The 26266-nt window shown below is 34.0% G+C and overlaps 3 protein-coding genes across 3 annotated transcripts; 2 read left to right on the top strand and 1 right to left on the bottom strand.

The window, feature by feature from the left end:
* Positions 1-1324: 1324 nt before the first annotated feature.
* LOC116100711 (olfactory receptor 51G2-like) lies at positions 1325-2331 on the bottom strand. The gene has a single exon (XM_031384448.1). It carries the CDS (start codon positions 2304-2306, stop codon positions 1353-1355), a length of 954 nt encoding a protein of 317 aa, XP_031240308.1. The 5' UTR covers positions 2307-2331; the 3' UTR covers positions 1325-1352.
* Positions 2332-13165: 10834 nt separating this feature from the next.
* LOC116100710 (olfactory receptor 51G2-like) lies at positions 13166-14137 on the top strand. The gene has a single exon (XM_031384447.1). The coding sequence runs from the start codon at positions 13166-13168 to the stop codon at positions 14135-14137; it is 972 nt and encodes a 323-aa protein (XP_031240307.1).
* A 10800-nt stretch (positions 14138-24937) lies between these two features.
* Positions 24938-25846, top strand: LOC116100709 (olfactory receptor 51G2-like). The gene has a single exon (XM_031384446.1). It carries the CDS (start codon positions 24938-24940, stop codon positions 25844-25846), a length of 909 nt encoding a protein of 302 aa, XP_031240306.1.
* Positions 25847-26266: the final 420 nt, after the last annotated feature.

Here is a 26266-nt window from a genome sequence, read left to right as displayed (position 1 = left end):
GACAGAAGTTCCTTTCATTTGTGTTTCTGATGCTTCTCAAATAATCTCTTTCCCAGAGAAAAGGCCACACTCATTGACAGTTAAAACGCCTACCTCTAGCCCTTAAGTGTCTGACAAAGCAGAGCCTGTGAATGTGTTTGGAATTGGGAACATTTTCAACCCTCTAATATTTTAGTCATGGAACATCTATCTACTGAGAAGCCCTTGACCCTAGTTCTCACTGTTTTCCTCTCCCTTCAAACACCAAATCAAAACAAGGTCAGGCCTCCCAATTACATCATTGCAAGTTTTGCCCTGACTTTTGTACTAGAGTGAAAGCTGTATGATAACTGTATCTTCTTTTTCTTATAACTACTATATGTGTCAAACATAATAGCAAAAATTTTATGATCAAATAATTCAGCTATTATTTAGAAACTCAATTTTTATTATTGTTACTTCTCTTCTTTTATCAGATTATAATATAATTACCTAATTCCCCCTTCCCTTTCCTTCCTGCAGGCTTTCCCATATACACATCCTTGCTCTTTATCAAGGTCACAACCTTCTTTTTCACTAATCATTGTTACATGCATATATGTAAATACATATATATTCCTAAATACAACCTGCTCATTCTGTATAATTTTGCTTGTATGTATATTTTCAGGGATGATCAATACCACATGGTCAGCCTTAAAAGTTTTCTAAAGCAGGTTCAGATCCTTGCATTTTATTACATACTTATTTATCATCAGAGATAATTGAGTTTTTATTTCTCTGTTTTGGATGACAAGATATAAATGCCTACATTTAACTTGGAAATAGACAAGGTCTGATTAAAGTATCAATTCCCAATTAATGTTATTAACCACTTCTTGGACTCTTGAAAAACATCTTTTCAGAGTACATTTATCTAGTGTTATTGATCATTATTATGTTTTCATCAATTATTATGAAATATATGATCATATATTTATCATCCATTTATATTTTGTTATGTTTTAAGTAACATTAAATCAAGAATTGTGTGATATCTTCATTTTACTCTGTAGCTAGACCTTCATGAATTATATACGACATAGATTTAGATCCCTCAACTTTTTAGTCAATGTAGTATTCAGTAAGTTTGGTTTCAGATTCCTAATTATTTTTCCTCATTATTACCAAATAATGTTCATTAGTCAACAAACACATTCGTATTTGTTCTCTTTTTAGAGCTTTCTGCTGATCCTTGCACTTTATTTTCCTTATTTGATGGAATGAGTACAGTTTAATGTTAGAATTCATGGTGCCTAGAACATTATTTGACACTTAGTAGAACCTGAATAATATTTTAAAGATCATTGCAGTTTTTCCTAAATAGAAAAACCTCATTCTCCAGCAACAACACGTTGCACTCCAAATCGCTTGCGCAAGGCAGCTTGGATCTGCCTGGATTTGAGACTGTAAACCAGAGGGTTTAGCAGTGGAGTCATGAGGAGGTAGGCATTGCTCATGGTGGTGTAGAGAATCGGAGATGTTTCCTGTGTGTAACGATGCAGTACTGCAAGGCTGATGAGAGGCAAGTAAAACACCAGCACTGTGCAGACGTGACAGACACAGGTTTGCAGGGATTTCCAGTTTCGATCTTGGATCCCCAGTTTCATCACAGTGCCCAAGATCTTCATGTATGAAACTAAGATGAAGATTACGTCCACTGCAAATGTGCAGAGTACACAGACCAATCCATAGACACTGCTGAATGTGACGTCTCCGCAGGCCAAATTAAGCATATCTGGGTAGTAACAATAAGAGTGTGAGAGGATATTGGCCCCACAAAAAGGAAACGTCCTGAGGAAAAATGGCAGAGGGGCCAATAGAGTGGCTCCTCGTATGAGGGCAGCTCCACTGAGGCAGATCACAGTGTGATGATTCAGGATTCTGGTGTAGGTTAGGGGAGCACAGATAGCAACCAAGCGGTCAAAAGCCATGGCCACCAGAACACCTGACTCTACAGAGGAGAGTGTGTGAATAAAGAACATTTGTGTCAGACAGGCATCCAGACCAACATCGTGGACATCAAACCAGAAAATGGCCAAGACACTAGGCATTGTTGACAATGAGAGGCCAAGGTCAGTGAGGGCTAGCATAGCCAAAAAATAGAACTGGGGTTCATGAAGGTTCTGCTCTGCCCTAACCAGAAGGAGGAGAAGAACGTTGCCCCCAAGTGCTACCAGGTACAGGAGACAGAAGGGGATGGAGATCCACATATGTGCAGCCTCTAGACCAGGGATACCAATGAAGGAAAAAGTGGGCCAATTCGAAGTAGAATTCAAATCTGACATGATGAGTTGTAGGTGGAACTACAGTCCAGGATACTCAGATCTACAAAAGAAAAATCAAGTCAAAAACTTGAAAACTGAGTAAAACAGTATATTTTAAGGCATGAAATAGAAAAATCGAGGCATGGACATTTCACTTTTGGTTATCACATTTTGAGCAGAGACTGGAATGACTAGAATTCTCAGAAAGGGCTGATGGGGCATAGAATTGTACAGTTTCTAATGGAAAACCTTTTGACAGTTTCTTTTTAAAGTAAAATACAGACTTATGATGTACTGAATATTTATCCAGTGATTGCATTACTATGAATTTGTTTAATAGAAACAAAACTACATGATAATAAAGACTTATATAGAATTATTCATATATACCATTTATGATAGTCAAAAACTGAGAAGAAAATGATAATACATTTATTGTTGTATAGATACATAAGTAATTTAAAATTTAAATGGGAAAAAATCACTGAGAGACACAACAGCAAGAATTGATCATTTATGTTATATGACAAAAAAAAAGAGAAATAGAAAACATAAATGCTGCCTGATCTCACATACATGAAGAAAGAAAGCGCAAATGCCAGACTGCAGATCAGAGCCTGAGAGAGACAGATTGTAAGGACTGTGGCTAAAACACATATATTAGTGAGCCTTCAGGAAAATAAAGGTGTCTAATATATGAATGATATTGGGATCCCATGACTATATACATTTAAAAATTACCATTAAATTGATACATTCTATTGGCTACTAATTAACTTAATAAAACTTGCCCAAATATTCTCTTGTCAGAAGAATGGTTTCTCAATGACTCTAAATATTCACTGATGTGGTATGTGTGTGTGTGTGTGTGTATGTGCTTTCTTCTATAATCCTGTCTGTTAGTTGATTATTAAAGGAAATGCCTGTAATATTTGTGAAATTACTAGACTCTCATTACTGAAAAATTTTTAAGTCAAGGACAAATCCTAGGTTTCTGAGTCTTACACTCTTAGGTTGCCCCGCACCATAGTAAGTAACTCAAAGAGATCTGTGATCTCATCAGCATTTTTGTTTAAATATTATTTTTAGTGCTTTATCTATTAAGGGTCCTAAAATCTTGCATACATATCCCTACCCATTCCATTCAAGATATATAGTATATAGGGTCTTTTGTTGTTATCTTTACCCTTCTAAATCTGTACAGCTTATTTTTTTGAAGAAAAAAATTAGTGAGCTAATCATCCATGAAATGCTTGCTTATTTGATTTGTGATTATGAGAGCAAGAAGTCAGGAAGGATCATAACAGATTTGAATTATGCCTTTGGTTATCTCTTTGTGCTAATTTTCCTATTTTTAGAATGCTTTTATTTGAATCATGTAGGCTTGAAATCAGGAATGACAGAATAAATCATTTTAGTCAATGTTAACATTTACAAAATGTTATAAATCGTTCATAAAATCTAAATTTATATCCTTTAATTAGTTTCTGAATTTATACCTTCCCTTAAGCCAAAACAAATGACTACACTATTTATTCTTCCCTGTGCCTTTCACACTCATTGAACAAAATCTGTTTTTTTAATTCTTAAATAACCACAATTTTATCTCCGCCAAAGACCATTTAATCATCTGATAGAGAATTATCAACTTCTACTTCAATAATTGCACTCATAATATTTTGAATTGTGATTATATTTTCTCCAATTGACTCATATTCTAATTTTTTCTTTTACAACATTTTTGTTTCTTTGAAATATTTTCTGAAATATCTAAGTGATTACTCTCAATGATATTTTATAAGCACATAAATTTGACTTTATTTAAATGATTGAATTTTGTAACTTGATTTCAACGAATTCTATTTGTTTCTATTAATTTTGAAATAATAGTACTACATTTTAGTGTTGCTGTGTTGACTAACCCTATGAAACACTAGAGAAAATGTATAAATGTTAATCAATTAGAATTTGTTTCTGCTATGTCAGAGAATTCAATTGAACACAAAAATATCAAGGTTAATTTTAGATACTATAGAACAAAATTTTGTATATTTGTAAATCAATTAAACTGTTAGTATGCATTAAGTCTAGGATATCATTAAAATTATATATATATATATACATATACCTGAATTCACTAAAATAATAGTGTAAAATAATATTATGAAATATAAATTGTATATATGATTCTAAATTGAGACATGTATATACACATTCACCATATGGGTCAACACATATACATATATGAACTAATATACATAAATCATCTCTATGTACCATTCATATTTTGAGAATATTGTACAAATTAAGGCCATATATTTCATGTAGTTCCTAGTCACTCCTTTGAACTTAAGTATATAATGGATAAAAGAAAAGTCCAATATAAATAAAGATTGAAGAATAATCAAACATAGGGAAAGATGGTAGTAAAAAAAGAGAAGAAGAAAGAAAGAAAATTTCAGTTAAAAAGCATTATTTAGGACTCTGTGCCTAGTACATCTCCATATTCAATGGTAAAGTTGAAACATATTTACATATTTACTGGTTCATAATACTGGAACTACTATAGACCAACAGACTAAGTAATTGCAATTGATAGTATCTGTAAGTAAGCCTAAGGGATATAAAAATATTGAATCAGATATATAGAGCTATACATATTTTCATCATCAAAGTCTAACTCTAATATTATAAAGAGTCTCACTCATTTTTTGCATGAGAATTCACCTTTTAGAGGCAAATTATCAACCACATGAAAACATTTTTTAAAAAGCACATAGACAGGGTTGAAATTGACTATCCAGTCTGAAAAGAGTTCACCACCAGATAAAAATCTTGAGTTCTTTTTAAACTGATAATTTTAAATTGGCTTTGAATAGTCCTAAATACTATTTAAATATAATCAAATGAGTGAAGAAAAAATACATCATTAGAAAGCATAAGTGTAATATTTATATGAAAGAAAGGACATTTTTTAGATTAACTTCTGTGTGAAGGAGGTGTCTTTCCAAGCATGCAGTTTTCCATTTATGTGAGAAGAAATAATAAATAAAAATTTAAATTATTTACTAGTTGAATTTATATATTAATTAAATGTATTTTCTATGTATCATTTACTGTATTTGCCATTGCATTTGCATTATTTGCTACATATAATGGACTATTGGTATATTTAATTCTTATGAATGCCTAAAGTGCATATTCATGAGAAACCGACTACCAAAAAAGTTATCAAATAAAACCAAACAAAAAACACACAATCCATTTAGCCTTTAAAACACTCATGGCATCAACTGTTAAATAAACTATTAACAAATAAAATAAATACTACATAGAAAATACAACTAATCAATAATTTAATTTCTAATTATTATTGATTCAAACACAAAATTCTCCAATATAATTTCCCAAGCAAAAATACTTTCTAACTCAACAAATAACTCTTTTTGTTTTGAACATTTTTATCATAGGAAACAAGTATATATGATGATATTTTCTGAAATTTTATAAACTGAATCAAATATGAAGTTGTTATTTTACACAGCATTGCTTAAATGGACTTTCTCAGAGTCAGCAGATGCTATCGCTTCCTTTCAGAATACTTCACTCACTGTGCAGTAGAAAGGAGACTTTCTCACTCAAGAGCATCCCTTGCCAGGACTCTCTGACATGGGAAGCTCTTCACTCAATATGGAGAGGAAGTGTTTGCCTCAAAGGTTTAATACTGATTTATAAACTCGCAAAAGGATCTCCCAGGTGCCTGGCAAGCTCTACTGAGATTTTAAGTTTAGGGAATTTCCTACTTTCTTAGGCAAAATGATTACATTTATTTTTTTCCTCAAGGGATCTGAGGAGGAGACTGCTTTTCTTGCAGAGTATGACTTCCTTTCTTGTTGTATTGGAAAGATGGATAACTATCATTTTATTAGAAAGTGAAGATCTGTCATTTTCTTCCTTTATTGTATAAAAGGCAATTTGAAATGAAAATGTATAATAGGTATTATGAATACATAGACATAGTCAAATATCTAGGAAGGATTGAGATTTTAAATAGGAAAGGACTCAATTTTTAGAAGTCATTATTAAAAATCTGTTCATATGTACTATCTATGTAAAAAATACATAGCTGCTTCATGTGGTTTTTGAGACATATATACCTATTTCTCTTATCTGAGAACAATATAGAATGATGTCTTGACTTAAATCGATTTGATAGCAAATATACCACTTTAATTTACCTAGCTGAATTACAAGTTCCATTTTCTATTGGATTTTAGAATTTTTCTTAATCAGAAGCCTTAAATAATTTAACTGTTATTTTATGATTTGTAAAAATGTACAAAACCTTAAAAATAAGTTAGAAAATATACTTGCTTAAAAATTTTCTCTTGAGTTTTATCTAAATATGAAAAAATAAATGGCACATGAAGATGATTTTGATATACTATATGTGTATATACATATCCATGTATCTGTGTAGCAATATTTGATGAAAAAGAGGCTATGAATTTGAAATGGAGTAAAATGGGGTGAATAGAGGGACTGGATAAAGAGAAGGAAAAGAGAAAACAATATAATTATATTGTACTCTCAGAATAAAATTAATAATAAAAACAGCAGCAGCGAAAACAACTACTGCTGCTGCTTCTGCTACTACTACTAATTACTCCTCCTTCTCCTCCTCCTCTTCCTCCTCCTCCTCCTCCTCCTACTACTACTACTACTACTAATGACACTAATAACATAAAACTGATTGCACCCTGAGCTTATCCTTTATCTATACCTGACTTTTCATTGTATAGACTAGTGGGGACTTAGCTGTAATTTTTGCTATAGAAAGATTCAGGGAGAGATTGCCTTCAGTTGTGTGTCCAGTGGGAAGCCCAACAGGTTCTAATAAATGGTTCCAATGAAAAAGTCACGTAGATGGCATTAATTAAAACCAAACCTGCCACAAAACAACCCAAAAATCACGAATCTGGAAAGAAGTACATGATAGGGGAGTATAGAGTGGAATGGAGAATAATGGAGTTAAAAGAAAGATATATAAGGATGAGGGACAGAGTATCAGAATGAGCTATGTGCACATATGAAGTTGTCAACAAGCTACATTAAAGAAAATGAAAATCATGATTGCTTTTACAACAGAGGTTTCTATTAACTTATGAAATGCTTGTTATTTATAAAGATACAAAAATACTAAATAATTTCATAAATTCTTTAAATTATACAATTATAATGATTAATCTAAACTACAGTGGGGTCTACTTTAACAGTAGAACTAAAAATATTTTTGAAGATTCCTTATACAAGTCAGAATGTTATGTTAACATCCTTTCTACTTTTAGAAATAGAATTTATTAAGTTTTGAAATGCTTTACTATAAGTTTATTTAGTTCTAAATTAGTTTCATATAACTATTTAACTTGAACAATAACTTCATAAACTACAGTTTTTATGTTGCTAAGCAGCAGAATTTATAATTTGTTATAAAATAAGTATATACATGAAATGAACAAAAATGTTTGATAATATTTGGGAAATATAATTTCCTGTATATCTAAGATATTAGTTCTTTAACAACATTACTAGCTATCTCAGTGTCAGATTAAGTAAATATTTAATTCCTAGAATATCAAATACTTAGAGATGATCTTACTTTCAGACTAGATTATCCTGGAAGAAAAGATAAGGTTGAGAAAAAAATTAAGCAAGACTGTTAGCCAATAATTTAAAGCAAAACCTTCCCTTTTGAGGAGTCTTTCTAACCTATGGTCCACAGGCCAACATAGTACAAGAAAACCGAATGTGGTCCAACAACAAACAATAAATTTCCTTAAACTTTTGTGAGGTTTTTCTTCAATCACTTTTGTGACTTGGTGTGAGCATTGTAGGTGACATCATCTTGCAACATCAAAGACTGAATGGATGTGGTTAATTGACTTTTCAATGAAAGACTTTGCATGATGTCTTGGTAGCTATCTTACTGTGTATCTGCCCCTCTTCTTTATGAAATTCTGTTTATATTTTCACTGGTTTTAATAAATGATATTGAGACATACATCTTTCTACAAATCCAATGATCACTAAGGGAAAGCTTTTTATTTCAACTGAACATGAAAAGATTGCTTTTTAAAAGGCTATTAATTAGTAAAATCTCATAAATAAATGTGTCATTTCAAAGGTTAGTGGAAACAAGTTAAATCTTACACCCATGAGTCTCATGGTAAGACAGACTGGGAAGTACAAATTAGACTGAAAAATGACAACCAGCTCTGAAGGATAACATTAAAAGCACTTTATTGGTTAATCAAATTAGGATATTTATAGAATTTGGGATTAAGATGTGTGTCTGAAGGTGAGATCTCAGTAGCAAGGAACAAAGGCATCATAATTTAGCCTTAAAGGAGACAATGCCATGTAAGAATTCTTCCTGTCTAAAAGATCGGCAACAACAAACAGGGAGAAGAGACTGAGGTCCAGTGAATGGCCCAACTTGGTATCCATCTCAAGGGCAGCTTCAAGGCCTGACACTGTTACTGATGCTATGGTAGGCTTTCAAACGAGAGCCTAGCATGGCTGTCCTCTGAGAGGCCCAACAAGCAGCTGAGATAGATGCAGATATACCCAACCATTGGACTGAAGTCAGGAACCCCTGTGGTTGAATTAGGGAAAGGCTGGGGGAAGCTGAGGAGGAGGGTGACCTCATAGGATGACCAGCAGTCTAAACTAACCTGGACCCCTGAGATCTCTCAGACAATGAGCCACCAACCAGGAAGTGTACATGAGCTAGTCCTAGTCCCCGAAACATATACAGCAGAGGATTACATGGTCTAGCCTCAGTGGGAAAAGAGGCAGCTAACCCTCAGACTTGAGGCCCCTGGTAGTAGGGAGGTCTGAAGGGTGGGTTGGTGGTGGTGGTAGTGGTGGTGGCAGTGGCGGTGGTGGTGGTGGTGAACATCCTATTGGATACAAGGGGGTAGAGGATTGGGTTGAGGAACTGTGGGAGGGTAGATTGGGAGAAGGGCAACTACTGAACTGTAAAAATTAAAGGTAATTTTAAAAATGAAAGGAAAAAGTCAAGTCTTTCTACATAAAATTTTTGTATGACAAGTTAACTAAAGTGTTTGACATTTTACTGTCAAGTTTCTCTGAAAAAAGAAATAAAACTAAAAAAGAAACACTGCGTTTCTTTAGAAGAACAATGTGACTGAATAAGTATAATAAAACTTTTGGTGACATTATTGTTTATTTATGTGTTTATCTCTGAGGAAGTTTCTCAGAGCAAATGAGACATGGATAGCAATAGTTTGCTTCCTCAGTTTAGATATAATCAATATACAGGAATCCCTAGGTTCTGAATGCTGTTGCCAGGTGCATAGATAGCTAGATTTAGATGCAGTATGTTGTTTGACCCAATTGGGAAAAAAACATTGAAAATTTAAGCTTTATTCGTTAATTCTGAAAGGCTGCTCATTGTTGGTTGTTTACAGTGTCTCAAGGGAAAATGCAAATGCAAACATCCATACCTACAACTGTCAAACAAACATTAATATCAGTGTCGTGTTGTTTAACCTGCGCACAGTGATGCAAGAAGGATGCTAGACGTATTTAACTTTGGAAGTGATCAAGACATACACTTGAATAAGTGATATGAGAGTCTATTCATATTTTAGGGATCTTTTTTATCACAACATGTTCAGATAGAAGAAGTTCAAATGTGCTCTTGCATAGTAGGCTAACTACAATGATATTGTACTATGCATGTTTTTATAATGCTTTTATTTAAAAAAATTATAATATAATTTCATACTTTTCCATTTCCTTTTCTTCCCTCCAATGTATGCTTAAAGCTTTAAAAATTGTTTAAAAGCTTATGTTTCTAGAGGTCTAGGTTCACATGCAGTTGTAAGAGATAACACAAAATACTCTTAGTGATGCTTAAAATATTGTGTAAGATGCTCTACTAGCATTGATGTTTGTACAGAGTATTTGGGCTAAAGAAGGATGAGAGCACAAAAGGAGCCAATTCCTTCTGAATGCTACTATAATTTCTAGAAACACCAAATAGTGTTTTCTTTGGAATGGATCAAATTAATTAAAGAGCAATAAAGACTTGAATGGAAAACTTCCAATTATGAAAACTTTATAGATTTCTTATTTATGGTTTATATATATGTAAAATTTGCATGGTGCTGTACTATATAATTCGTTGGGAAGCTGGCTCCTAACATTTGAATTAATACAACCTTGATGTCTACTATCACTTCTTCTGATGCAATCACATACTTAGCTCCTGGACATTCTTGTTTTGCCTCTGGGGATTAGGCCAATGTTGATACTCACATTTTCTTTTCTTACAAAAGGGTGTTTAGGGAGATTTTAATTCTCAGAGGAGAACTTCACACCTAACAATGTAGCTGAATTGTGAGTCATGATTACACATGGTTTTTTAACAGAGGGAAGACAGTGCTTTCAGAATTCTGGAGAGGACGTTGTCTTAAGATGCCAGGTAAGAGAAAAACCATGTGTAATTTAAAAATGAAATTTAGGTCAAGGAGATTATGGCTACATTACTGAGTAAAGGAAAGCTAATTAAGTAGGAGGAACAAGGGCTGGAGGAAGGAATCTTTTAGGGAAACCATCCCTAAGCTGATTGTATCAGATATCTGAGATGTCTAGAAAATGGTAGTAAAACACTTAAAGTGAACTGGAGAAGGAGGACTGTCCACATGCATGATGATGCTGACCACGTACCTCCGTTTCATCATGAAAATAACCATACTTTAACATTCGAAAGTACACATTCAGAAAGTCCTCTGAAAATAAAGTCTAAACAAAAAGAAACATCAATTAGAAAGTGAAGCATTTAGAAAAAGGTGACACATAGACCTGAACAAATGACCCTTTGCAAGTAAGGAGACTTGGCAAGTTGTATTCTTAATCAAATTTAGGCTGAGTTTTCTAGCCAGATGTCCCTGATACAGCAGCTGTTCATTAAAGGAGCAGGGCCTACCAGTCCTCTGAGGCTAGTGTTTGATTTCATCTCTAAGGTGTTACTTTTCAGATAACATGTAAAATATAGATTAATGAGTGCAGTCACTTCTGAGTCTCACCAAAATGATGTAGGTGGAGATTTTGAGCTGTGGAATGTATGACTAAAAGTGGAAATCAGACAGCAGAATCCTGAAACGCCTTGGAACTAGTTCCAGAAAAAAAGGTAAGTCAGGATTGAGTCTGATTTCTGTGGTTTTCCTTCATGCTCATTCTCCATCAGAACCTGGACTCAAAAGAAATTTTACATGAGACATAAGAGAAGTAGTGAGATTAACTGGAAATGTATACTCCCATGCAGGGAATGAAGACTTCCCAGTGCAATCTCCACTAAAACTAACAGCAGGAGCAATGAACCTGATGTCTAGGGCTTATTGTTCATGGTGCCATTCCTTATTCTGTGAAGACTAAGATATGGTTAACCTTTAACTTTAGAAACAAGGAGGGTGAAATAAGTTAGAAATAGAGAACTTGAAAGAATTTAAATGTGTTCATGGAATTTTTTTCTAAAGTAAATGTATTGTGGTTAATGTAGAGAATGAAAATAGAAACATCTCATAAACATTGTCTGACTTACTTTGTATTGATAGTTGCCTCATATTTTTAGTGAAACTAGTTAATTGTGCCAGTTCAAATTTGTGCCATTAGTGCAAAATATATTTCAGAATTAATCACATAGCCAAAACACCTATGAAGTATTAGACTGAATAAAGAACAAATGATTAATACCAAACTACATATGCAAAGTAGGCATACTACAATGTGCTTAGACATACTGACTAAAAATGAACTCAATCACATTCAATAATCCTTGTGAAGATATCTATGTGTGTTAATAGTTACAGAATTAATATTTTACACTTTGAAATTAGTTCATATGCTATGCGAATTAGTATGTAAAACTTCAATTATAGATATATTTTCAATTATATAGAAACATTTTTCTCTTATATTCTATGGTACATGATTTTAGAGAACATGTTTATATTAAGGAATGATATGTCACTTGTCACAGTACTTCTTAAAATTAGTTTTGGGAAAGTAACAATAAAAGAATCCAAATCCACCACAAAGTATTTTGTAAATGCATTGTAAAATACAAGTAAAATGAGTTCACCCCAAACTACGAGAATATCCTAAAAAGGACCCGAGCTCATGATAATAAAATAGGACTACTATATTAAACATGAGTAAAATATGTAAATTCATGTAGGTCCCTTTAGTTTTTGCACTCATATCTGCAGAAATTTTTAGGGAGAAAAAAAAAGTATTAGCAACTCCCTGCTTGCTATGAGGGCTAGGTTCACACCTTAACTTGGTAAAGTTTTGTCTGTTATATGGGTATTTCAATCCCAATACCACAAAATGCTGTAATGCTATGAACAAGCAATCAATTGATATAATATTTATTTATTATAAGACTGAAGAATTCCATAAAATAGTGTGCTACTCTAATTAGATTGCAAATTTTGATTAGTGAATGGGAATTTAGTTAATGATAATTTCTGAGGTTTTCATTTTAAAATGTCATTATATCAATGCTATGGCTTAAATGAACCAAAAACATATTTTAATTTTTTTTCCTTCAGTAATACATCATACATGAAGAAGTTATTCAATAGAGGAATCACTCTTTACTGGGTCCAACTTATACAACAGGAAAAATCATAAAGTCTTTTATCACACAAAAACAACTGAAAATTAATGACTGTATGAGGATGAGAGCAGAGGAATATGCATTCATGGTACAAAAATTATAGAGACAGGGTTCTGCATCTATTTCTGGGACGATACATCTTATAGGAGATGTATGCAGCCCTGACAACATGCTTCATGTCAATATCACCAACTCCATCTTCTCCACCTTCCTGGTTACAGGCATCCCAGGGCTGGAGGCAGTGTACATCTGGATAGCCATACCATTCTGTGCCATGTTTCTCATTACGATGGTGGGCAACATTACCATCATAATTGTTATCTGGCATGAGCAGACGCTTCATGTCCCTATGTATCTCTTCCTGGCCATGTTGGCCTCCTCTGATCTGGGTCTCTCTCTCTTTACCTTCCCCACTCTGTTGAGAATCTTCTTGCTGAATGCTAGAGAGATGACCACCTCTGCTTGTTTCACACAGATGTTCTTTATTCACACTTTCCAAGACCTTGAATCAGCTATTATTCTGGCAATGGCCTTCGACCGGTACATGGCCATTTCTCACCCACTTCACTATCACTCCATCCTCACAGACACTGTGATTGCCAAGATAGGATTGGCTATTGTTGTACGAACCTTAACTGTGCAGGTGCCTCTCCCCATCCTATTGAGGAGGCTGTACTTTTGTCATTCCAATGTACTCTCTCATTCCTACTGTTTGCATCCTGACATCATAAAGCTCTCCTGCTCCAGTACTAGTGTCAACAGCATTTTTGGACTCTTTGTGGTGCTCTCCACCATGGGACTTGACTTCCTCCTCATCCTCCTCTCATATGTATTGATTCTGAAAACAGTACTGTGTATGGCTTCCCACAGTGGCCGCCTCAAGGCTCTCAGCACTTGCATCTCTCATCTGTGTGCTGTGGTCCTCTTCTTCACACCCATGATCTGCCTGTCCATGCTGCATCGTTTCGGTCCAAGGCTTCCCTCACATGTCTATGTGACCCTGGCCAACATGCACTTTCTAATTCCTCCTGTGATGAACCCCATCGTCTATGTGGTGAAAACCAAGCAGATCCGTGACAAAATTCAGAAACTCTTCATCAAAAAAGCAACAAAGAATGCTCAGGCTGCATCCATAACATAAACTACAAAAATATTATGTAACATTAAACATGATCAAAAGCAACCTCTCCTTTAAAACATTAGAGTCTTCACTGAGCTTTATACAGATATGAAAACCAAAAAGTATAAAGTCATATTAGTTCATCAAATTCACAAACTTCTCTCAAATTCCATAAAATTTTACTATTTTCTTTCCATGCCCTATTTTTTTAATCCTCTTGTTTAAATATTGGCATTCAGATGTTGTTTAAAAGCAGCATGTAAATTCATCACAAAGTTTGTTTATGAAATGATGTGCATAATTATGTGTATAACATTTAAAGTAGTTTTGAAATGTTATTAAATGCTGTCTTTGTATGTGTATGCATGCACCAATGTGTTGGTGCACATGAAGGCCACAAGTGGTGCCAGATCCAGGATTTCTTGGAGTTGGAATTACAGATGGTTGTCAGCCAATCCATGTAATATAAATGCTGGGAACATAACTTGGGTTTTCTTTAAAAGCAATATATAATCTTAACTGCTGAGCCATGGCTTCAATGCATGTTCCTGTAAGTTTGTGTCATGAACAGGATATTAAATTTCTCTTTTGTCTTCTAGAGTATAAACTCTTTATCAATTTTCATACCATTTTCTCATTACTTAAATACAACTGCCTATTATCTAATATATATTTAGGATATTTAAATGTAACAATAGCCTTTTCTTCATTGTGTTGCCTTTATTCTTTAAACCAAGTAAGTTGAACAATCTCATAGAACAGCATAGATTGAAGTAATAATGTGAGAAGGAGGTAAGGATCATCCCAATTGAATCAGATGAAATAAAGTTCAGATAATGAATTTCTGAAACTTCAATGATAATCAACTCATTTCAGAAAATGATGTAGAATCTGGGTGATACTGCGGCAGATACAGAAGACAGAAAAATATGTGCTAAAGAGTTAATGAAGTCAAATATTTGACTGTACGAGTCTTATCCAAGGTCATATACACATGTGCACACATATACACACATATGTGTATGTATGTATGCATATATGTATGTATGTATGTATGTATGCTTGAATGTAAAAATAAACTCCTCTAACCAGTTTTAAATTAAATTTTAAAACTGTGTCTTAAATGTCCTCAGCAGCCATATAAATTAAAAGTATCTGACAGTTTTGTACTGAAATATAACTCATTTATGTATAATGACAATGCCATTCTAATGTCCTTTCCTTAATTAGATAACTCAAATGATACTGTAAAGGACAGGCATTTTTTTGACTTAATTCAGTACAATATATTCCTGCATTTAAAACTTCCTTATTGATCATGGAGTGGTGAGTACATTTCACTTTGATAATGCATTTGTATATGTGTGCATGTTTGACTTTGAATACATCTAGCATGATATTTTCATGCCTTGATTTTTACATTTGTTGTACTCAATTTATTTGTTTTCCTTTTAATTTTGCCTATATCTGTTACAGACTTTCTGGTTAATGCTCATCCAAGGGCCTTTCTTTATGCTAAACAAAGAAATAGGATTAAAACAAAGAAATAGGATTATATTAAAACAAAGAAATAGGATTATATTCCAATATTCATTACAGTAAAAAGAAAAGGCAAGATACTATTTTATGTGGTGTTACTTTTTGCATCAACATAATCAGTTGGGCAACTTTGTGATTACCTTAGTCACTGGCACCACAATGTTTAGTATCTATCATTATTAGCAGCATCAACAGCTACTCTGTCTACTTCTTCCTAGTGTCATCATGCACAATGCCTTATTTAAAAGTTGGGTACCATAAAAGTGTGTGAAATATCTTCTCTGGTAGTATGAGTGAATATGATATTGCAGATTTCTTATAAGCTTGATTTACAAATGAGGGTGCTTCCTGGTATTCCCTGAGTTCTATTCAGTCACAAGCCCTTAATTGATAGAGTAGGTGAGCTATGAAACCATTTCTGCCACATGATTCCTGAATAACTGAAAGTATTAAGCAATATATTGTTCTCACTATTTCTGTACATTTTGGCCAATAAAGACATTGGTTCATCATGTGACAGAAGAAAATTAATTTTTACATCAGTTGCATATGTTTTCATAGAGTGCCGATTGCTGTCATCTAATTTATCCTTAATATTTTTAAGAATTAGGGATATATTACTAGTTCGACAAGCTTATTTCCTTCATAGTAGTTTCTTTTTCCTTCCACCTGCCTTCTTTCCATTGTTGCTTTTTATATTCATTTTTCCTTCCTTTCTCTTTTTTAATTTTATGTTTTTGTTGAGACAAGGTCTTACTATTTACTCTGTCCTGACTTCAAAATTACATTCTCCATCTTCAGCCTTTCACTTCTTAGTGCTGATTTTATAAAGCATATGCCATCAGGTTAGATTTATAGTTGGCTTTCTTGCTGATTTACAAGCAGGAGTAACAACTCAAAATTATTAATTAAGCATGTGTCTATAAATTGACATTGAATATAATTATAAAACCGTGACTATATGTTGTCAAAACCGGCTAAGAGTATGTGACTACTTAGTGCAGTACTGTAAATGAGATGTTTCTATTCCCCTCTTACAAAATTATAAGAGCCAGAAAAAAGGATGGAATGCTGTTAAAAGTTGTCTTCTTGAAAGGACATGACTGTCACACCTTTGAACTCAGCAGAAGCCATGTGCATGTATTGTACAAGATTGGGTCCATCCACATCCAATTATGGATGATATCATCTCATAAAATACCAAACCTTCATGAAGAAATATATTTACAGTCAATGGTTTGTTTAACCAAAGGTAGTCATGTTCTCAGGAGTGTAACTACTGTTAACTTGTCCTCACTCAAGTAATTACATCCCCCATGTGTACTCTTTCCAACAACCCTGGTTAAATGCAAGGGTCCACAAATGAGCATGCAAAATAAGTAGAGGGAAGTAAGAGGGGGACTTGCTGGGGAAAGAGATATGATAAGAGAGGGCAGCATTTAAAGGAGGTGGGGGAAATATTACTAATATAAATTACATCCTTCAAATTGTAAGATATAAATTAACAAATTTTTAATATTTTATGTTTAAATAACATTACTATTCATAAGCAACATATTCTTCTATAGTGCAAGTCTGAGGTTTGAAATGCATAGCTCCTCCAATACTCTATAAGTCTATAATGAGCAGCGATATTTCATGTTTCACATGTACTTATGAACACATACATTTTCAGAAAGGACTCTGACTATTTGTGCCTTATATTTATGACTTTATATACTATACAAGAGAAGTTCAAATGTCTTATTACTGTGCTTAAGGACACTAGAATACCCATAGTGAAATGATAACAAATTAATCACATCTAGTCAATTTGTCTTCTAATGCTGATAATACATCACTGGTTGTATCAGTATTTCTCTATAATCCCCAGATGTGTCTCAAACATTTGTAGCTATCCCCTTGACACATGTAATTCATTCTATTTTCCTTCCTAATGGTTTAGAAGTAATTTTCACACTGAGTATTCCTTTTAACCATCAAGAGGATAATTGCATCACCTAGAGTCAAAGAAGAACAAAGCTGTTACACACATGTGCACACACACATACACACATATGTACATATATATATTTATAATTGACATAATTATAAGTATTTATTTTTAATTAAACCATAATTACATCATTTTTATCTTACTGTTCCTCCCTCCAAATTCTCTAATGAACCTCCCGACTTTTTTCCTCTCAAAATCATGGTCTCTTTAGTTGTTATTGTTATACAAACACAACCATACACACACATTTATGCAGATGCACTTACTTGTATAGCCTAAGTAATTAAATACAACCTGCTTAGTCCATCTAGTGTTGTTTGTTGAAGGCTAACTACTTGGTATTAGATAACCAATTGGAAGGCTCCTCAACTATTTTTCATTAATTAATTTATTTACTCACTTTATATTTCAATTGCTAGCCCCTCCAAGTCCCTCTTTCACAGTGTCTTTCTCCCAAACCCCTTACTTTTCTCCTCTGAGAGGGTAAAGTGCCCCCAGGGTATCACCACACCCTGGCACATTAAGTCTCTTCAAGGCTAGGCACATCTCCCACTTAGGCCATTTTTACTACTCTTGGGATTCAATTCCTTAGTTGCCTGTAGTTCTTTGCCTGTAAGATTTTCCCTTTCCATATTAGTATGACTATTAGCACAATAGACACCTATATACAGTCTACCTGTGTGTGTGTGTGTGTGTGTGTGTGTGTGTACTTGGATGAGAAATTTTTAAGTTAATAGTTCAGAGTATTTTCATCTCTCTGAATTATTAATGTCAAGCTAAATATCCACATATAACTACACATAATGTTATAATATTTATTGTTTATTTGACCCCCCTTACTTAGAGTGGTTTGTATGTACATATAACTAGTATATTTCTACCACTACAGTCAAAATATTCCAAGACCAGATGTTATACATAGTTTAAAGATGTCCAATGAAAAAAATTCTAATACATTTACAATGTGGATATAAAATTTTCTTAAAAATGACATGAGATATTTCTAGGAAGAGAGTTACAGCAATGGACTTAATTTATAAGTTGTTGCTTATCACTCCAGCCTTTGACAAAACTCTCAGACATTTACTGAGCAGTGATGTCATCATCTTTACCAGGGCAACACCTCAGAATGAACCACATCAGTGACACCTGGAAAAGGACATTAAAATAGCTGTGTGCTTGTCAAGTAAGGGGTTTGCGATGTTGATCATGTAACAGGTGGTATACCTTTGTGGCTAGCTTCTGCAAGGAGCACTCTACAGACAGAACTATCTTTAATGTTACTCTGAGGTTCCTGGCCCTGGTGAATAATGGAAGAGAGAAACCTGGCTATGTTTTGCCTGTGCTTTTTTGCTTCTGACAAATATACCACATCTTTTGTTGTGCATTAAATCTTATCCATGAGTATATTTTCACATTGCATTTTATGGCTCCTTATGGAGAACCAAAGAATTATTGTACATAATCTCATATCACCTGTGGCTTATTTCTAATAATGTTTCTGTTTCAACTATATAGTAACCCTATACCTACTATACCATTTTTCATTTTATATTTCCCTTTTCCTGACTTAACAGAAACACTACAGACTCATTCTATATGTGTCTCTTGAATCAGTTTGATCTATCTTGACCTTTAAAGTATTTCCCCAGAAAATGAGAACACATTTTGAAAATGTAAAAGGAAAAACATGTGAGATCAATAAAAAGCAGGCTTTATGTTCTTTACGGAATAAATTTAAACTAGACATCATTTACTAATATATTTAAGCATCAACATAATGCTAAAGATGTTCTACTCTAGCTCAATATGTATATAACTTAAGAAAATTTTCTTGAACAGAAGAAAGAAAATGCTTTGAAGAGTATAGGTGATTTATCTGTCTGGAGTTCCTAATATTAAGCAAGATATTGCTATATCCAGCATAGTTAGGCTCTGAACTTATTTTCTTAGGGCTAGCATGGTTTTAAACTGAGAATAGAAGAAATAAAGCTGTACTGCAACCAGTTGCAAGTTCTTAGTATTACTCTGGAAAGTTTACAAAGACTCATTAACAGTTGTTAATGTACCCACAGCTGTATCATGGGAAATGGCTGTGGGCCTCGTGAGAGAGCCTGGATCAGAGCTTTATAAGCCTGCTCCATTGGCATTGCACTTAAGGCAGGGAGCCTCTTGAGGCTCTACAAAGCTTGTGGCTCTGCCCTGGAGTCTGGTGAGTAATGGAAACACTTGAATCTAGCGGAGATCAAATCATGTCATGTAGTACTTGGGATGGAAGGCAGAAGATATTCCATGACAGATTAACTCTATGAGAGTCAGAGGCACAAAGAACACTTGTTGAAGGTGCTCAGTTCTAACGATTGATGTATATGATAGTGTTTAAATAATAATTTCTGACTCCTATTTTTCCTACTTGTCAATCATCTAACTGTTTCCCTTAGCTTTTAAGATCAAATAGAAATCAAGGTAAATTTATATATTTTGCATACTGGCATTGCTAAGAAGTTGATGTCATAGAATAAAAATAGGGGGAAAGAGTATAGCAAAGAAAAAAAGAAATATGCCTTCTAATTCTCATATGAATTAGTAATAGAGGCAATTCAAATCATCAACAAGAGGCCTTTGAGATAAAGATGAAGAGGTCCTATATGCAACAGATTAATGGGCAGCATTTTATGTATAAAATTCCTCTAGCCTATGCTCTCTAAGGACATTACATAATTTTAGATTCTAAAATGCTTTAGCACAATAAACATAAACTCTTGGGATACAGCAAAGTAGAAATTCAAGCTTCAGAAAATTGTATACTGTATAAGAAGTTAAGATGTTTAAAAGATATTACCAAATCTTTCTTAAATACCAGACACTATTCAATATAGGTCCATCTCTCAGAGTTCATGCATATGAAAACAATGATGGAAAGATATTTTAAATAAAATTTGTCTAAAATAATTTTTTTCTTGATTTTTGTTCTGTAATGTCCTCACATGTTATTATTTAGACATAACTAACTCCAACACTCTGTAATGTGTAACATTCTTTTTTTTTAATTTTTTTATATTTTTATTAGATATTTTCTTTATTTACATTTCAAATGATATCTCCTATCCTGGTTACATCTCCGAAAAAATATCAAAAACAAAAACAAAAACGAAAAACAAACCCTGCTTCCTCCCCTCTCCCCCTGCTCACCAACCCACCCTCTCTTCATGTATAGATCACAGATATGAACTACAGTATATTCATTCCTTTAAAACCTGGAAATCTAAAAATGGTGGTTCAATGTAGTAGCTAAAAGAATCAGGTAAAAATGAATTCTCACCTGATATCAGGGCACCAAAATCTTAGTTAATTGTTCAAAACATTTTTTTCTAATATGTACAAAAGCCTTTACAAGAAGGTAGACTTCTTTAACTACTTAAACATCACAATTTAGTTAATTGCCTTCTAAAGCATTTCGTGTTACTTTTGTGATAAAGGATATTAAAATTCAATTTATCCAACATAGGAAAATTGACTTTGAAAGATAAAACATCTATTCTCCTTCTCCTCCTTCTTTTCCTCCTCCCTCTTCTTTCTTTTTGCAGATGTCAAGTAAAGACTATAGGTTATCATTGCTCAGTTGGTAGTTAATATATCATGCTAAAAGTTCATGTAAGAGGAATAATTTCTTCAGCTTCTTCTATTCAGTAGTGATAACTGTTATGAAAAGATAGACAAACGGACTCTATTTGTAAACTCTATACTGAGTCTTATATGTGCAGCACCATGGCTGAGTCTTCTAGGAACATCTATCTCTTAAAACCTGGTTTATATAATTCTCACAAGTCAGCCTATTATTTTTATAACTTTATTGAGTCCAAGGGGTGGCCTTTCGTAAACTCTTATTGCCCTCTAGAATCAAGCTGTATCTGGCTGTGTTGGACATGGTCTAATGCTGAAAATTTTTCCATTAACCATTCCTAATGCAGTTATCTATTGTTCTTTTTCTAATTTTCCATCATAGGGCATTATCTGACACATCATCCCTTTGCATTTGTCTGTCTATTGTCTATAGTGCTGTTTTATGGAATTGTGCTGGGGACCAGCTTCAGCAGAGAATAGGGCCCTAGAAGGGTAGATGTAGCAGATGATACAAAGAGAGTTGCTCTGGACAGCAATTTGCGGTTTTTCTGAGCCTCTAAGAATGTATGTTCTCTATCTGTATTTGAGAGACAAATTATAGATGGAAGCTGCTTTCTCAGAGCTACAAGATTTATTTATATTCCTCACAGCAATGATAACTACATTTCACATTTGCATTTCAAAGAATTTCTAATACATAACTATTCAATGAAAATAAAGCAAAATATTTTTAGTAGTTATACTTTAAAGTTCAATGGTCACATATTCTGTGCCAGGTTAGACCAAGTTTAGATAAGTAAGGGAAGAGAGGCTTTAATCCTGGAGTCAGAGTGTTATAGTTACAGGTGCCAAACAGTTTGAAGTCTGAGGAAAAAGGTAGTCTTTTATATTTAATTTTAAAAAGCAAAGCAAAAACTTACTAAGCTGAGTTATGCCCTACTTTCAGCCTTTTTTTCTTATTTTTATTTCTAATTCTTGTATTTGTATCACCATATACTCTTTATACTCATTGCACCATTGTGTGTGATGAAACTCCTTTATACATTTTGTTTTACTAGTAATAGGTTTTCTTCAATTATTTTACAGTCCCATCTGGGGCACTGTTTACCCAGCCTTTCCATGAAGCTAGCAATTTGGGAAAGCCATGTCCCTTTATTTTTTTCTTTTACCAAATCCTAATCTCTACAAAGTCACTATCCTTATTATATTGATATTTTCCTATAGGATGCACTAATATTTCTAGTGACACTAACGAGGGTTGTTTTGTTTTGTTGTTTTATTGTGTTTTCTTCTGTTTTGTTTTTTCTTTTTGGGGATATCAGAACCATTCCCTAAACTTGCAAGTAGAGCTAGCCTTTGTTTGAACTATTGGAGGGATTTTTCTAAAAGGTTCCTGTCCTTTTGAACTGACTTAATTTGCGTATTACATAGTTGTATTGTTTCCCTAATTCTCAGTTTCCTAAAATCTCCTGCAAATTATTTCTTTCTATAAACATACTCAGACTGATATTGTCAGTACAAGTTAAACAAGAAATGTTCCTGGTTTATTTGCAGAAGTCTACACAAACCCAGTCTTGACCTGTCCCAATTTTTGATGTCAAGGTAAGGATATCATATTTAATAGATTCATTAGTAAAAACTTCATTTTAAACCAAATATTATTTCTCATTTCATTTCTTTCTCCCATAACATCTATTAAAAAGGCAAAAGCAAGGCAATTAAAGAACACTAGAAAAAGTTGTAGACATTTTATCCAGAGAAAGTTGCACCTCCCTACTGAGAGTGAAAACTTTGTCAGGCAGTCTCATCAGCATGCCAGTGAATTGCTCCATAACTGGGCTTTCTAACAAGTTATGTTTGACACTTTGATAATGTTTCAAGAAAATATTAGCCAAGTAAGTTCATTTGGATGTTAAAATTCACTCAGGGCTGCCAATTTTTAAAGAACTTCAATTTTGATGAGTGCAATGTCAAATTTTCCATGTTTGTGAAATTTTCAGTGTATTGGCAAACAATTTTGAAGGAAAGAAGGTGTGATTTCCTATATTCTTGGAAGCACTATGTTGTTGCATAATATATACATTGTCAGAGGCAGATTAAGGAAAACATTCTCTTTGTTTCCATCTTTTCTTTTACAGTCAATATTCAGAGTTTTCTCAGTACATTTTTTGGTGGTTTTTAGTAGCCAACTCCCCTCAGCCTCTCCAAAAGTGTAGTCATACAATCGAGCTCACCCTTATTATTATTATTATTATTATTATTATTATTATTATTATTATTATTATTTTGCACTCAAATAGGTCAGCTACAGCTTGGATGATTTTTTACAAGAAACTGTTATTTTACTTCTCCTTCATTTGTCCTATATTTGTTACCAAGCATGGTTATTGCTCATTTTACATGACACTTTAAAATGAAATACCCTTTTGCAACCTTCATAAAAATGCAAAGCTAAGAGTCCCTGAGGTCAACAGTTAACATGTGGATTGATGATTATACATGCTTTTTCTTGCAATGTTATCAAACCACCAAGATGTACTGATAGGCAAGAAGTAGAATATCGTAATAATTGCCCTACTAGTCCTAGCTGTTGCCTAATGTACTTCTAACGAGCAGTTAAAGGTTTCCATTTTTAAGGAAAACTGATTAAGATGTTCAGAAGAGAAAACACCATTTAATGTACAATTTTGATATTTGATTAAGATTTCTCTGGAACTCCATTCCCTCTGGATTTAGTTTATTCTTATTTTGGTAAGTGTTCTTGATAGTACTTGATAGTACTTTTGAGTCAGGTAAACTGGAGAAAATAGGAAAGATTAATACTTGATACATTGAATTTGTCTAAAGTCAGTGTCCTCTTGATTTAATTTACACATGTGCTCTGTATTGACCAGTGAATCATTAGTTCTTCAACAGTAGAAGCTATATATTACCTGCTGTTATTACCAAAATTTACTTTAGAGAAAGAACTTTGATTCTTGATTCCATCAAAAACATTTTTCCAAATATAAATATTGTCTAGTTTTTTTTTATCTATGTTTCATAAATTTACACCAACTATCCCAAATTTCGGTGAATACCATGAATAAAGGCTGAGAAACTACTCAGAACAAGTGAATGAGCACAGAACTCAAACCTTTTCTAATGCATTTTTCATATTGTTTTTTTGTTTGCAATGCCTTGGGACTAGTTCAGCACCAAAGTTGTATCTCATAATATAGGTTTATATAATTACTTATAATTTATATTCTAATTCCTACATACTCATTCAGTAAGTTATCTATACCTTGATCCCATTAGAAATGTGCTTGTACTCTATTATTAGAAATAATATTACCCTTGTGTTTGAGCTTTATATTCTAAACACAGAGTTGATCTTAAATTTCAAATGTTGAAAAAACCTTAGAAGTGAAAAGGGAGCTTTATTTACGTTAATCACCCAAATGTTCTGTTTAAAATAAAGCTATTGTTAAGAAGTGAGTCTGCATTGTTTTAGAATAAAAACTGCTGAGGGGTGGGGTTTAGCAGTGCGGGTAAACACTGAGCATCACTATTCTGTAGCTAGGGTGGCCACAGAGATATCATGCAAGAAGAGGGCTACAAATAAGCAGGTTTTGTTTTAACTTTATTACAGTTTTCTGAGGCAATCCTTTTCCAGTGTTATGGCTATTTCTAAACATAACAATGCCAGCAGCTTCTTTTTCATATTGATGGATCTTCCAGGACTAGAGACTTCTCATTGCTGGACAGCTATTCCCATCTGTTTAATTTACATTCTTTCCGTGCTGGGCAACATAACCATAATGCATATTGTCAAGTCTGTACCCAGCCTTCACACACCTATGTACCTGTTTCTTTCCATGCTGTCAATGGCTGACCTTGGCCTCTCAGCTTCTACGTTGCCTTCAATGGTAGCTGTTTTCCTCCTGGGCCAGAGAATGATAGGAGCTGTAGCCTGTTTTATGCAACTCTTCTTCATCCACACATTTTCAGTCATTGAGTCAGCTGTTCTCTTGGCCATGGCTTTTGACCGCTGTGTGGCCATCAGAGAGCCTTTGCGCTATGCTACCATTCTCACAACAAGACGTATTGGGGCCATTGGAATGGCAGTAGTGATCCGCAGTGCTGCCCTTCATCTGCCTTTGCCTGTGCTCCTGGGAAGGCTGACTTTCCAGCCAGTCAGTGCTCTGTCTCATTCGTACTGTGTTCATCCTGATGTTCTAAGGCTGTCCTGTTCCAGTACACCTGTCAACAGTGGCTTTGGGCTATTTGTCATGCTCTCTACATTGGGGATGGATGCTGTGCTAATTCTCCTCTCCTATGTGCTGATTTTGAAGACAGTTCTGAGCATTGCTTCTAATGCTGAACGGTTGAAAGCCTTCAACACTTGCATTTCCCACATTGTTGCTGTTCTTCTATTTTATACCCCACTGGTGAGTCTATCTATGATTCACCGCTTTGGGAAAAAGAAACTACCAGCTCAGATATACATGCTTCTCTCTTATCTTCATTTCCTTATGCCCCCAATGCTCAACCCAATTGTCTACAGTGTCAAAACCAAAGAGATTTGAGTTCGCATTCTAAAGATGCTCCATCCCAAGAAACATTGAATTATTGTTGGACAATTCCTCAGTCCTAGATAAAGAATGTCTGATTGCCAGGGCGGTGGTAGTGCATACCTTTAATCCCAGCACTTGGGAGGCAGAGGCAGGCAGATTTCTGAGTTCAAGGCTAGCCTGGTCTACAGAATAAGTTCCAGGACAGCCAGGGCTACACAGAGAACCCTGTCTCAAAAAAACAAAACAAACAAACAAACAAAAAGCATGTCTGATTGATGACATTCCAACAGAATGTAGCAAAGTGTTACCTTCACTGGATCACCGGTCAACACATTATTTATACACATCAAAAGGAATAAAGTATGGATTCCTCCATCCATCAAACCCATAACTGATCCAAGCAAAAAATTGTAATTCTTAATATTCAAAAGT

The sequence above is a fragment of the Mastomys coucha genome, unplaced genomic scaffold (genome assembly GCF_008632895.1).
Source record: "Mastomys coucha isolate ucsf_1 unplaced genomic scaffold, UCSF_Mcou_1 pScaffold21, whole genome shotgun sequence".
Classification (NCBI taxonomy): domain Eukaryota; kingdom Metazoa; phylum Chordata; class Mammalia; order Rodentia; family Muridae; genus Mastomys; species Mastomys coucha.
The sequence above is the reverse complement of the archived record's forward strand: the minus strand, read 5'-3'. Positions and strand labels throughout refer to the sequence as shown.